The sequence below is a fragment of the Rana temporaria genome, chromosome 2 (genome assembly GCF_905171775.1).
Source record: "Rana temporaria chromosome 2, aRanTem1.1, whole genome shotgun sequence".
In the NCBI taxonomy this organism is placed as follows: domain Eukaryota; kingdom Metazoa; phylum Chordata; class Amphibia; order Anura; family Ranidae; genus Rana; species Rana temporaria.
In genome coordinates, this window is record NC_053490.1 from 139,933,929 (window position 1) to 139,947,516 (window position 13,588).

The following is a 13,588-nucleotide window of genomic DNA, read 5'->3' on the forward strand; positions in this document are numbered from 1 at the left end:
CAATCCTCTCAAAAGGGACCTCGATTATTGGTAGAGGGACAAGAGGACTGCAAAAATGGGACGACGGTGCCGATATTTGGCACTCGGGGTACGATTTACATTACTCCCTGACATCTGCATACAAACTGGGCCAGAAAAATCTTTGGGTGATTCTCTCCCTGGTCTTTTTGATACCGAGATGTCCCCCCCCCATTACATGACCATGGGCCAGGTCTAGCACGACCCTACGGAAGGGTTTGTGAACCAGTAGCTGTTCTACCCCATCCTCTCCCCATTTTGCCACCTGATACAGCAAATTGTTTTTTTAAGGGCCATGTAGGGGAAAGACACCCCCAGTTAGGACCCACAGGTTCCCCATCCACCATCTTAACGTTTTCTCTGGCTCTCATATGGGTGACATCTCACAGTTGCTCGGTACAGATACCGACAATACTCTCTCCTGACCTCTAAGTCGGGTACCACATTATGGCTAATCATTGTCAGGGTCAGAGGTCGGGGTCAGAGGTGTTCTACTCTTTGTTACCCTCGGGCTGGGAGCTAGCTGGCTTCCTCGATCCTCCCAACAGTGTCCCCTTCCCCTTGGCAAAAAGGGTTTGGCGAGAGTTCCCATGCTTCCCCAGCAGGGGGAGCTCTATCTACAAGCTTTTCTCTTCCATAAACTCCAAAAGTGGGGAAAATCTCTCCCCACTAAAGCTTCATGAAGTAGTGAAGGCACCACCCCCACTGAATGTGTCACACTGCCCCAAGGGGTATCAACCACAATCACCGCTGTCTGGTAGTACCGAGTGTCCCCATAGATGCAAATGACCCGGATAGTACTGGGGTGTAGTTTTGTGGGGTTTACACAATCATTTTTGACTTGGGTCACCACACTACCAGAGTCTAGCAGGGCTGTGAGTGGCTTTCCATCCACTGAAATAACACACATTTGTATTTCAATGTGACTCTGACATGATGCGGTACATGCGACATATGCAAACAGAGATATGCATCTTTACATATATACATAGCCGCTCACTGTATCACTCGGCCCCGCCCCTCGGTGCACCGCGTCACTGGATGTGATTGACAGCAGCGCCAGCCAATGGCTGCGCTGCTCTCAATCCATCCGCTCTAACCAATCAGCGGCCAGGCTGAGTGGCGAAGAGGATCTTGGGATCTAGGGAGCGCAGGACTTTCGAGGGGTCAGGAAAGTAAAACAGGGGCTCGGGGGGGGGGGGGGGGGGGCGTCATCATCAGTTGTTTTTTCACCTTAATGCATAGATTGCATTAAGGTGAATTTTTTCCCTTTACAACTCCTTTAATTGTATAAATAGAGTTTTGGAGCTTCTACCACAAGGGGGCTCAATTTATCAACAAATAAAGAAAAGGGACATTTCATAGAAGCTCTGGGAACAGGTAAACAACTATGAATAATAATCTTTAATTAATGAAGTAAGTGAATTTCATTATTATAGTTAAAGTTTGCCCCAGCACTGTTTCACAAGAGGCATTGGTTTCTTCAGGGCAACCTTAAAAATTCTATTTTTCTTTTTTTTACCGAAAGTCCCTGTTTCTTCAGATCCTGGGGTTCGGTTCACAACATGAGCTCACAGAAATTTCACATGATGTGTTTGATTTGTAAGAAGAGGTGGAATAATCAAGTTTTCAAATCAAAGTGTCAAAGGTAAGCACTGCTTGTGCAATGCTTGTATTCTCCCTACATCCACCAATGACATTGGTGTATATAGTGACAATATTGCAGTGCAGACTGGAATTCGATTTGCTGTTATCGAGATAGCATTCTCTCAGACACTTTGATACATACTCAAGTTAAAGTGTATCTAAACCCATGAACAAAAATTGTATATATTGCACTTTACCAGTCCTTAGATGCGTTTCCAGTTATTCTTTTTTATTTTATTTCTTTATTTTCACCTGGTGATTCCCTGGACTTACTGTCCTAGGGGGACAACACTCATTCACTGTGCTGTATCTAAGAAGGAGCATCACTGAATGGGTCGCAGGGCAGTATTCCAATATGATAACGACCCCAAACACACCTCCAAGATGACCACTGCCTTGCTAAAGAAGCTGAGGGTAAAGGTGATAGACTGGCCAAGCATGTCTCCAGACCTAAACCCTATTGAACATTTGTAGGGCATCCTCAAATGGAAGGTGGAGGAGCGCAAGGTCTCTAACATCCGCCAGCTCTGTGATGTCATCATGGAAGAGGACTCCAGTGGAAGCCTGTGAAGCTCTGGAGAACTCCATGCCCAAGAGGGTTAAGGCAGTGCTGGAAAATAATGGTGGCCACACAAAATATTGACATTTTGGGACCAATTTGGACATTTTCACTTAGGGGTGTACTCACTTTTGTTGCCAGCGGTTTAGACATTAATGGCTGTGTGTTGAGTTTTTGTTGAGGGGACAGCACATTTACACTGTTATACAAGCTGTACACTCACTACTTTACATTGTAGCAAAGTGTCATTTCTTCAGTGTTGTCACATGAAAAGATATAAGAAAATAAGTACAAAAATGTGCGGGGTGTACTAACTTATGTGAGATACTGTGTGTGTGTGTATATATATATATATATATATATATATATATATATATATACCATATTTATCGGGGTATTGCACGCTCCGGCGTATAGCGCGCACCCCTAATGTGGACCCGCATTCCTGTAAAAAAAAACATTTTAGTACTTACAGTTTTGGTGTCTTGCGCGGCGTCCATCGGCGGCCTCATCGTGTCCGGCGTCCGTCTGCGGCTTTGGTGGTGTCCTCCTCGTCGGGTCCGGCGTCCTTCTGCGGTGTCCTCCCCGCTCGATCCCCGCTTCCCGCGCTGAGTTTGAACCACTGCGCCGGCATATACCGAGCGCAGTACACTCAGGTATAGTCGGGCAGGCTCGGCTACTCTCGAGGTCACGTCCTGTACGTCCAGGACGTGACCGCGAGAGGAGCCGAGCCTGCCCGACTATACCCGAGTGTACTGCGCTCGGTATATGTCGGCGCAGTGGTTCAAACTCGGCGCGGGAAGCGGGTATCGGAGTATATCGCGCACCCACGATTTTGCCCTGATTTTCAGGGCAAAAAAGTGCGCGGTATACGGCAATAAATACGGTATATATAAAATCTCTGATTTTGAAAAAGGGAGGTGGTGGGGAGCAGAGGAGAGGAAGTTAAGTTATCGAGTGTAGGTCTGCTTGAGGATAACAATGCAAAGTGCCAAAAAGCACAGGAAGTTATGAGCTCAATGGATTTCTGGCATAATCAACATGTATTTTTTGCACTTATCAAACAGATATAACAAAATGCTTTCAATGGTATATTTCACAGGCCAAAAGGAAACAAATAAGAGAAGTTTACTGTCGAGGTTTACATACACTTTAACCCTTTCGCTTCCATCGGGGTAAGGCATACAGTGGCACAGAACCATTTTCAGCTGTCGAGTTTGGTATGCCTTACATCGGCTGCATTCCCTCTTTTGCTATAACCTCACGGTCACTCTAAGCCTACCTATTTTTGCCTATTTAAAATAGTCAGAAACAGCAGCTGTTGTGACAATAAAAACGTTGGTGGGGAGTATGTAATACTGTATACAGCAGTAAGCACTCTGTTATATACAACACAATGGGGCAGATCCACGTAGCGCGGCGCATATATCCGCCGGGCGTAGCGTATCTAAGATACACTACGCCGCCGTAACTTTATTTTTTTTTCAAATCCTCAAAGAATTCACGCCGTAAGTTACGGCGGCGTAGTGTATCTTTGGCGGCGTAAGGGCACGGAATTCAAATGGATGTAATGGGGGCGTGTTTTATGTAAATACGTCGTGACCCGACATAAACGAAGTTTTTTTTGAGCGGCGCATGCGCCGTCCGTGGGGGTATCCCAGTGCGCATGCTCGAAATGAAACCGGAACAAGCCAATGTTTAAGACGGTGACGTCATTCTACGCAAATCCCTATTCGCGAACGACTTACGCAAACGATGTAAAAAATTCTAAAAGCGAGGCGGGAACGACGGCCATACTTAACATTGAGTACGCCTCATAATAGCAGGGGTAACTATACGCCGAAAAAAGCTTTACGGAAACGACGTAAAAAAAATGCACCGGCCGGACGTACTCTCGTGGATCGCCGTAACAAGCTAATTTGCATACTCAACGTGGAATTCGACGGAAACGCCACCTAGCGGCCGCCGAAAAATTGCACCTAAGATCCGACGGCGTACTAAGACGTACGCCTGTCGGATCGATCCGAGATGCAGTCGTATCTTGTTTTGTAGATACAAAACAAAGATACGACACGCAAAGTTTGAAATTACGCGGCGTATCAAGAGATACGCCGGCGTAATTCTTTTGTGGATCTGGCCCAATGTATGCAGTACAGTGGTCAGCAGTTTATGTCATAGTGCCCCTTTTATTGCTGGTCAGCAGGAGTAAAACATGGCTGGCATTAGTGTTCAGTGGGTGAAACAAATGTCCAGCATTAATAATTATTATACAGGATTTATATAGTGCCAACAGTTTACACAACGATTTTCAATATAAAATGGAGACAGTAAAGTTACAATACAATAAAATACAAGAGGGTTAAAAGGGCCCTGCTCATGAGAGCTTACAATCTAAGAGGGCGGGGCAAGTGGTTCAAAAGGTCATAACTGTGGGGGATGAGGTGATAAAAGTGATAAAAGATTAGCTGGACGTGTGATAGGCTTCCCTGAAGAGGTCGCCTAAAGGCAGCCAGAGCAGAAGATAGCTGGACAGATTGAGGTAGAGAGTGCCAGAGGATGGGAGAGGCTCTGGAGAAGTCCTGGAGACAAGCGCGGGAGGAGGAGACAAGGGAGCTTTAGAGCAGGAGGTCTTGAGAGGAGTGGAGGGGAAAATGTGGGTGATATTTGAAGACAAGATTGGTGCTGTAGCTCGGGGCAGAGTTGTGAATGGCTTTGTTAGTATTTTGAAGGTATTTCGCTGGGCATTTGGAAGCCAGTGTAGGGATTGGAGGAGAGGGTTGGCAGACACTGAGCGGTTGGTAAGGTATACGAGTCTGGCAGCAGCGTTCATGATAGACTGAAGAGGGGGTAGCCTATGGAGAGGCAGGCCTATGAGAAGGGAATTGCAATAGGCAAGGCGAGAGATAACAATAGAATGAATTGGTGGTTTTGTCAGGTAAAAAGGGGGGAATTTTAGAGACGTTTCGGAGGTGGATGGTTGAAATATTATTTTTGATGGAAAAGTCATTGAGGGTGGCACGGGTGGGGGGGAATACTATTTTTTATATATATATATATATATATATATATATATATATATATATACTGTATATATAATATTTTAGAGAGATTTCGTTTAAGGAAGTGGTGTGACATCCATGCTGATATGTCAGTTAGTAATGCGTGAGGAGACTAAAGGAGTGAGGTGAGGAGAATTGGACGTATTAATGGTTAGCGGAAGGCAAATTGTATGCCATCAGTGGTCAGGGAGAGGTAAAACACCCATATCAGTGATCAACAAGATGAAACAATGGTCGGTGGGAGGCTAGATAAGTAAATATTGGAGTTTGTCATTCCTGGAAGTGTTGATTCTTATTTGTTATGCAAAGCTATTAAAGGGGTTGTAAAGGTTTTTTTTTTTTTTCTAAATAGGTTCCTTTAAGCTAGTGCATTGTTGGTTCACTTAGATTGGTTCATCCTTAGATTTCCCTTCTAAATGTTTTTTTTTTTGTCTGAATTTCTCACTTCCTGTTTCTCCTCAGTAATCTTTCCACCATCATCTGGCTGGGGGTTAGTCAGCCAGAACAGCTTACCGAGGAGGAATTGTCATTCAAAGTGCGACAGCGCTGAAAACTGAAAATTGGCCTGGGCAGGAGGGGAGTTTAAAGGGGTTGTAAAGGATTTTTTTTTTTTCATAATAAGCATCCTTTACATCCTCTGCAGACATTCCTCTTTTCACTTCCTCATTGTTCGTTTTTGCTCAGAAGTTGCTCTATTTCTTCTCTGTTCTGTTCACTTCCTGCTTGTCTGATTTTACTGACCACCGTGATGGGAGGCTTTACTGCGGTGATCAGTAACGTGCTCACCCCCTCCTGGGAACTACATCTGTGCGGCAGGACGCTCTCTACGTGTTAGAGAGGAATTCACACCTTCAAGGAGGTGTGAATTACTGGGCGTGCCACAATTCATACTGGGAAATGTAGTTCTTACATGAACGAGTGATGCAAACCAGGAAGTGAATGAGAGAACAGAAACTAGCATGCCGGAGGTGATATAGATGAAGAAATTTAATAGGTATTTACTCGTTTTTTAACAGAATCATTACACTATTCTGTCTGTCTACCTTGCAGACATTAATTTTAGGCAAAACATTTTTTTCCTTTAGTGACCCTTTAAAGGGGTGGTTCCCCTAAAAATAAACTTTTGACATTGCATTTGCTACATTAATTACAATTAGAATCGGCTGGTTTTATTTAAAAAATACCTCCGTACGTAGCGTTTGCTATATTCGTTCCCACCGCCACTTCCGGGTACGATGCTGGCGGTGGGCGTTCCTAATTGATGGACAGGCATCCGACCGACGCATCCATCGCGTCACGAGATGCCGAAAGAAGCCGAACGTCGGTGCGCATGCGCCGTATAGAGCCGCACCGACGTTCGGCTTCTTTCGGCATCTCGTGACGCGATGGATGGGAACGAATATAGCAAACGCTACGTACGGAGGTATTTTTTAAATAAAACCAGCCGATTCTAATTGTAATTAATGTAGCAAATGCAATGTCAAAAGTTTATTTTTAGGGGAACCACCCCTTTAAGTGTCCAGTAAGCAAGTGGTTAAGTCAACAATTGCTACATCCTTTCCTCTGCACAATAGATGCTCTGCATGTACTGTGTCCTTCCCATGCTAGACAGCAGAGGGCGCTATGTGACTGGCATTCCTAAGTCCCAGTGGTCCAATGAGTGACGACTGGATCTGTGTGTATACCAATGGGCGAAGTTAGGAGGGGCGTGGTTTGGAGTGTGCGGCTGGGGTGAATGGAGCTGAGTTTAGTGTGGACTGTGAGGCGGGACTCGCTAGTACAAAGGATGGGAGTCGGGCGCTGTTTATTGGAGTAACGGGGCGACTGCGGGAGGAGGGGGGGATACCCGGTCTTTGGGGAGCCGTATACCGGGGTCCCGAAAATGGGGAACGCAGAAAGTGCGGGGGGACCCCCGGGGACAACTTTGTTACCGCTCAAAGTCCCGATGCCGGAGCCGGGGGAGCTGGAGGAGAGATTCGCTTTGGTCCTGGTAAGTGTGACGGCGAGCAAAGGAATGTTGGGGGGGCTGGCAGTGATCAGATTGATGTGGGGGGCTGACAGTGCTCAGAAATGTGGGGGGTTGGCAGTGCTCAGAGAAATGTGGGGGGAGGGGGGCTGACCGTGATCAGAGAAATGTGGGGGCTGGCAGTGCTCAGAAGGATGTGGTTGGGGGGACTGACAGTTATCAGAGGAATGTGGGGGAATGGCAGGGATCAGAGGGATGTGGGGGGCTGGCAGGGATCAGAGGAATGTGGGGGGCTGGCAGGGATCAGAGGGATGTGGGGACAGGACTGGCAGTGCTCAGAGGAATGTGGGGGGGCTGGCAGTGCTCAGAGGGATGTGGGGGGCAGTGATCAGAGGGATGGGGGGGGGGAGCTGGCAGTGATCAGAGGGGTGTGGGGGGCAGTGATCAGAGGGATGGGGGGGGGAGCTGGCAGTGATCAGAAGGATGTGGGGGGGGGGGAGCTGGCAGTGATCAGAAGGATGTGGGGGGGGGGGGGGTTGGCAGTGATCAGAGGGATTGGGGGGACTGGCAGTGATCAGGGGGATGGGGGGCAGTGATCAGAAGGATGTGGGGGGGGGGCTGGCAGTGATCAGAGGGATGGGGGGCAGTGATCAGAAGGATGTGGGGCTGGCAGTGATCAGAGGGATGGGGGGGACTGGTAGTGATCAGAGGGATGGGGGGCAGTGATCAGAAGGATGTGGGGGGGGGTGGCAGTGATCAGAGGGATGGGGGGCAGTGATCAGAAGGATGTGGGGGGGGGCGCTGGCAGTGATCAGAGGGATGGGGGGCAGTGATCAGAGGGATGTCCCTGGGTTTAGATCCTGAGATTTGGGTTTCTCTGGATGATCTTCCTTAGTGGTGGATCCATAGTGGGATTATATTCTGGAATGAGCTATCAGCTATATTAGAGGATACCCTGGTAGACGATGGCGTTGTACACTGTGTTGTCATCACCCCTTCATTCTGGGGCACACTGTGCTGTCACCTGTCACCCTTCATTCTGGGGCACACTGTGCTCCCACCCCGTCACCCCTGATTCTGGGGCACACTGTACTCTTGCTCTAATTCTGGGGTTTGGTAGGTTGACAACAGAGTGTGCCCCAGAATTAGGGGTGATGGGTGAGAGCACAGTGTGCCCCACTAGGAGTGATAGATGGGAGCTCAGTATGGGGTCATGGGTGAGAGTACACTGTACCCCAGAATTAAGGGTTACAGGTAAAGGAACAGTGTGCCCCAGAATTAGTGGTGATGGGTGAGAGCATAGTGTGTCCCAGAATTAGGCGGTGATGGGTTGAGAATATAGTGTGCCCCAGAATTAGGGGCGATGGGTGAGAACATAGTGTGCCCCAGAATTAGGGGCGATGGGTGAGAACATAGTGTGCCCCAGAATTAGGGGCGATGGGTGAGAACATAGTGTGCCCCAGAATTAGGTGGCGATGGGGTGAGAACATAGTGTGCCCCAGAATTAGGCGGTGATGGGGTGAGAACATAGTGTGCCCCAGAATTAGGCGGTGATGGGGTGAGAACATAGTGTGCCCCAGAATTAGGCGGTGATGGGTGAGAACATAGTGTGCCCCAGAATTAGGTGGCGATGGGGTGAGAACATAGTGTGCCCCGGGATTAGGTGGTGATGGGGTGAGAGCATAGTGTGCCCCGGGATTTGGTGGCGATGGGGTGAGAACATTGTGTGCCCCGGGATTAGGTGGTGATGGGGTGAGAACATGGTGTGCCCCAGAATTAGGGTGACATTTTGCTTCCTAGTGGTGGCGGTGACAATTATCTGCCATGTAATGGGCAATGTGGGCCAGGCTGGCACTCACACATGTTTGATTCCATCTGATGCTACATAAAAGTTGTCAGAGAGCAGTTTCTGCCCACCTTGTAATGACTGAATCGGGAGCCCAGGAAATTCTGTGCCTCTCATGGTTTCCCTGTATTGTCACCCGAGTGTAGGTGGGCAGCAGGAATGTGCCCAGTTTGGTACGTCTCTGTTTTGGTGGTATGGTTGTTGTTGGGTCTGTCTGGCTTCTTGTCCTCCATGGAAGGTCTTGCTGGCATTCTCTCCCTCTGACTGTCTGGATTGGATTTCTCTCAGTAGGCTCTGTCTGGACTTTGCATTATACTTGAGTCTCTCTCTGGCTTTGGTTCCGCTTTGTTTCTCGCTCAGGATTTGGCCTCTATTGACTCTTAGATCTCATTTAGCACTGCTTTATGTTTACATTTTACAAAGCTTCTACTGAATCACAGCAAACTCTTGTCAATTTTTTCTTTCTTCAGCAGCTTTTCTTTTTTCTTCCTTTTCCTTCTCTGCACTGAAGTTCCTTTGGGATTTGAGGAATTTGTACATAACTCTATAGAGGGGGCGTGTTGGAGAGCAGAGCCAATGGACAGCATTTTCTTATTACTGCAGAGTAACGCAGATGTTGACTTGTCAATCAGTTACCTGTGAATGTACCCGGGTATGGGCTCATGATGCGCCAGGTCAACCATGTTGTAATGGAACAATGGCTACAACTGTTCTTTTTCTTTTTGCAGATCTAGGTTTCAGCTGTAGGCTAGCTATTGTAGACGTGACAGGTCAGTCTATACACAAACAGTTCAAAATCTGCCTGGCATGTGGCGTCCTCAGATTAACCAAGGTCTGTCAAAGGTTTATCCAACCTAATCCCGACAAAGATAGATTCGTTATCTGCTTAGCCAATCTAAAGATAATTCATGGCTTTTTAATTACTACAATCCGGAACTTGTGGACTGAATTCCAAATCTCAACTGAACAAAACTGGAATAAAATTGTATTTCCCATTGTCGGTAATCGTGTATTGCCTGTAGCTGCTAGTCAGAACGATTGTTCAATATTTCTGCTACGGTGGTGGCCATAAATCAGGCCCGGCCTGGGCATTATAGACTGAGCAGCCTGGGGGGGGGCGCCGTGCTTCGCGGCGGCGGTAATGATGGGATATGGGGTTCCAGCACATTGTACCTCTGGACCCCTTTACATTACACAGCACCCTGCACCCCTTTACATTACACAGCACCCTGCACCCCTTTACATTACACAGCACCACACCTCTGGACCCCTTTACATTACACAGCACCCTGCACCTCTGGACCCCTTTACATTACACAACACCCTGGACCCCTTTACATTACACAGCACCCTGCACCCCTTTACATTACACAGCACCCTGCACCCCTTTACATTACACAGCACCCTGCACCCCTTTACATTACACAGCACCCTGCACCTCTGGACCCCTTTACATTGCGCCCTGCACGTCTGGACCCCTTTACATTACACAGCGCTCTGGACCCCTTTACATTACACAGCGCCCTGCACCTCAGGACCCCTTTACATTACACAGCGCCCTGCACCTCTGGACCCCTTTACATTGCGCCCTGCACCTCTGGACCCCTTTACATTACACAGCGCTCTGGACCCCTTTACATTACACAGCGCCCTGCACCTCTGGACCCCTTTACATTACACAGCGCCCTGCACCTCAGGACCCCTTTACATTACACAGCACCCTGGACCCCTTTACATTACACAGCACCCTGCACCTCTGGACCCCTTTACATTACACAGCGCCCTGCACCTCTGGACCCCTTTACATTGCGCCCTGCACCTCTGGACCCCTTTACATTACACAGCGCCCTGCACCTCTGGACCCCTTTACATTACACAGCGCCCTGCACCTCTGGACCCCTTTACATTACACAGCACCCTGCACCTCTGGACCCCTTTACATTACACAGCACCCTGGACCCCTTTACATTACACAGCGCCTTGCACGTCTGGACCCCTTTACATTACACAGCGCTCTGGACCCCTTTACATTACACAGCGCCCTGCACCTCTGGACCCCTTTACGTTACACAGCGCCCTGCACCTCTGAGCATCTTTACATTACACAGCACCCTGGACCCCTTTACATTACACATCACCTTGCACCTCTGGACCCCTTTACATTACATAGCACCGCACCTCTGGACCCCTTTACATCACACAGCACCCCACAGTTTGTTACACAGACACCCCCCCTAACAGTTATGGACCCCCTGCATGTTAGGTTGGGGGAAGACGTGACATGCTGTGTAATGTGACGTGACATGCGGGCTGCCGCGGCCCATCGGGCATATGCCCGGTATGCTCTGTGGCCAGTCCGGGCCTGCCATAAATGATCGATTTTTTTTATTTTTTTTTTAATTTTTTTTCTGAGCAAGCTGCTTCGAATAGTCAACCTATACTCAGCAGCCTCTTCCACCAAGTAATCTCATAATCTGAATGATCAAAATATGATCATATTCATGCACAATATTCTGCCCTGATCAATCAACTTTGTTTAAATCTGATCTAAATTGAGTCTGAATCGAAAGGGAAGTTATGGCTGTTCAATTGTTTGCCGATAACAGATCCATCAGATAATACAATTAAAACTTGTATGGCCACCATAAGAAAGCTACTAGGGAGACAAACCTGGCTTTTGGCTACAAGCAACAACTATTACTAAGCCGAACGTCTGGCGGCATCGACTGGTTCAATAAAACCCGGCCAACATTCGGCTTGTATATACTGCAGCCAGAAGGTAATGGGGTATGACTGAAAGTTAAGCCAATCGGCTCCTAATCAGCGCTCCCAGCCAAAGGCTGAGGGCGCTAACCGGAGTGTTCGGGCGGGGTTGGTGTCCCAGGTCAGAACACAATAATAAAATAGCCGGGTAGATTGCTGTACTAACATCAGATTGTTAGTGCAGCGGCTTCCTTCAGTATGCTGGGTTGAATGAAAGACAACCAGCAGCATGTACTAGGCTTTAGGCAGGCCATACATCATACAAGTTTATTGTACAATGTTTTCTTTTAGATCAGGGATATGCAATTAGCGGCCCTCCAGCTGTTGCAGAACTACAAATCCCATGAGGCATAGCAAGACTCTGACAGCCACAAGCATGACACTTAGAGGCAGAGGCATGATGGGACTTGTAGTTTTGCAACAGCTGGAGCTCCACTGCATATCCCTGCTTTAGATTTACGAAAACCATATAATGCCATTTTCGATTTGTGATTTGATTACAGTGGGCTGGATTCAGGTAGATTTGCACTTTTTTTACGGAAGCGCAGGGCAACGTTTTTGCCCTGCGCCCCCGCAAATTTACTGCGCTGCCCTTGATTCACGGAGCAGCAGCTCCGTAAATTGCGTGGGCGCGCCGGCAAAATGCCCGGCGTAAATGATCCCGTAGGGGGCGGGAATCATTTAAATTAGGCACGTTCCCGTGCCGATCATAGAGCGCATGCTCCGTCGGGAAACTTTCCCGATGTGCATTGCGGCAAATGACGTCGCAAGGACGTCATTTGCTTCAAAGTGAACGTGAATGGCGTCCAGTGCCATTCACGAATCACTTACGCAAACTACGTAAATTTGAAAGTTTGCGACGCAGGAACGACGGGTATACATAACATTGGCTGCCCCTGCTAATAGCAGGGGCAGCCTTACGCGAAAACCGCCGTACGGAAACAACGTAAACTGCGTACGCAAGGCTCGCGTAACGTTGTGAATCGGCGTTGGTATGCAATTTGCATACTATACGCTGAGCACAACGGGAACGCCACCTAGCGGCCATCGCAAGAATGCAGCCTAAGATATGCGGGCATAAGAGCCTTATGCCGCGCATATCTTAGGCTGCAGTCGGTGTAACGAGGTTCCTGAATCAGGAGCATTCGTTACGCCGGGGCAAGTAAGCAATTGCGCCAGTGTAACTATGGTTACACAGGCACAATTGCTTCTTGAATCCAGGCCCTTGTTTATACTTGCTAATTGACCTATTGTATTGAGACAACCTAAATAAGCTTTGGCCCCCATTCCCACCGGTGCGACCCATCATGCTATTTGACAGTTTCACATCGCATGACAAGTCGCACCCCATTTCCGGCAATGGAACCGTTCATGTCGCAGCGATTATGAAAAAAGGTTCCTGTACTACTTTTTTTACAGATTTTCTTTTTTTTTCAATTAACAGTTTTTATTGGACACGAGGTAACCCCCGTGCCAGAAAAGATACGGTACAAGGATGCCATCAGAGCATCAACAGAAAAGAAAACAGTGCATAGCATATAACAGTACAGTACAAGGCAGGTATCAGGGGGAGCTTTTTACAGATTTTCATTGCAACTTGCATAGACTTCTGTTAAATGTAGTCGCAAGCTGCAATGAAATCGGCAGGGAAAATCGCACTGATGTGCGGCTTTGAAATCTCGCAGGATTTCAAAGCCGCACGGTGTGAGCCAGGGCTCATAGAGATTACC

At 48.0% G+C, this 13,588-nt stretch overlaps 1 protein-coding gene across 5 annotated transcripts in view; it reads left to right on the forward strand.

Annotated features, from left to right (window-relative positions):
* The first annotated feature begins 7,026 nt into the window (after positions 1-7,026).
* The window catches only part of FMNL3 (formin like 3), a 157,682-nt gene continuing 151,120 nt past the window's right edge, over positions 7,027-13,588 (forward strand). For 4 of the 5 annotated variants that reach the window (XR_005747407.1, XM_040341211.1, XM_040341210.1 and 1 more), the window contains exon 1: positions 7,027-7,273. Coding sequence is in view for 4 of the 5 variants with exons in the window: in XM_040341211.1 (XP_040197145.1) it covers positions 7,166-7,273 (108 nt within the window). In the remaining variant the exon portion in view is untranslated. The remainder of the gene's footprint in view (positions 7,274-13,588) is intronic. The other variant, XM_040341214.1, reaches the window with a different exon arrangement.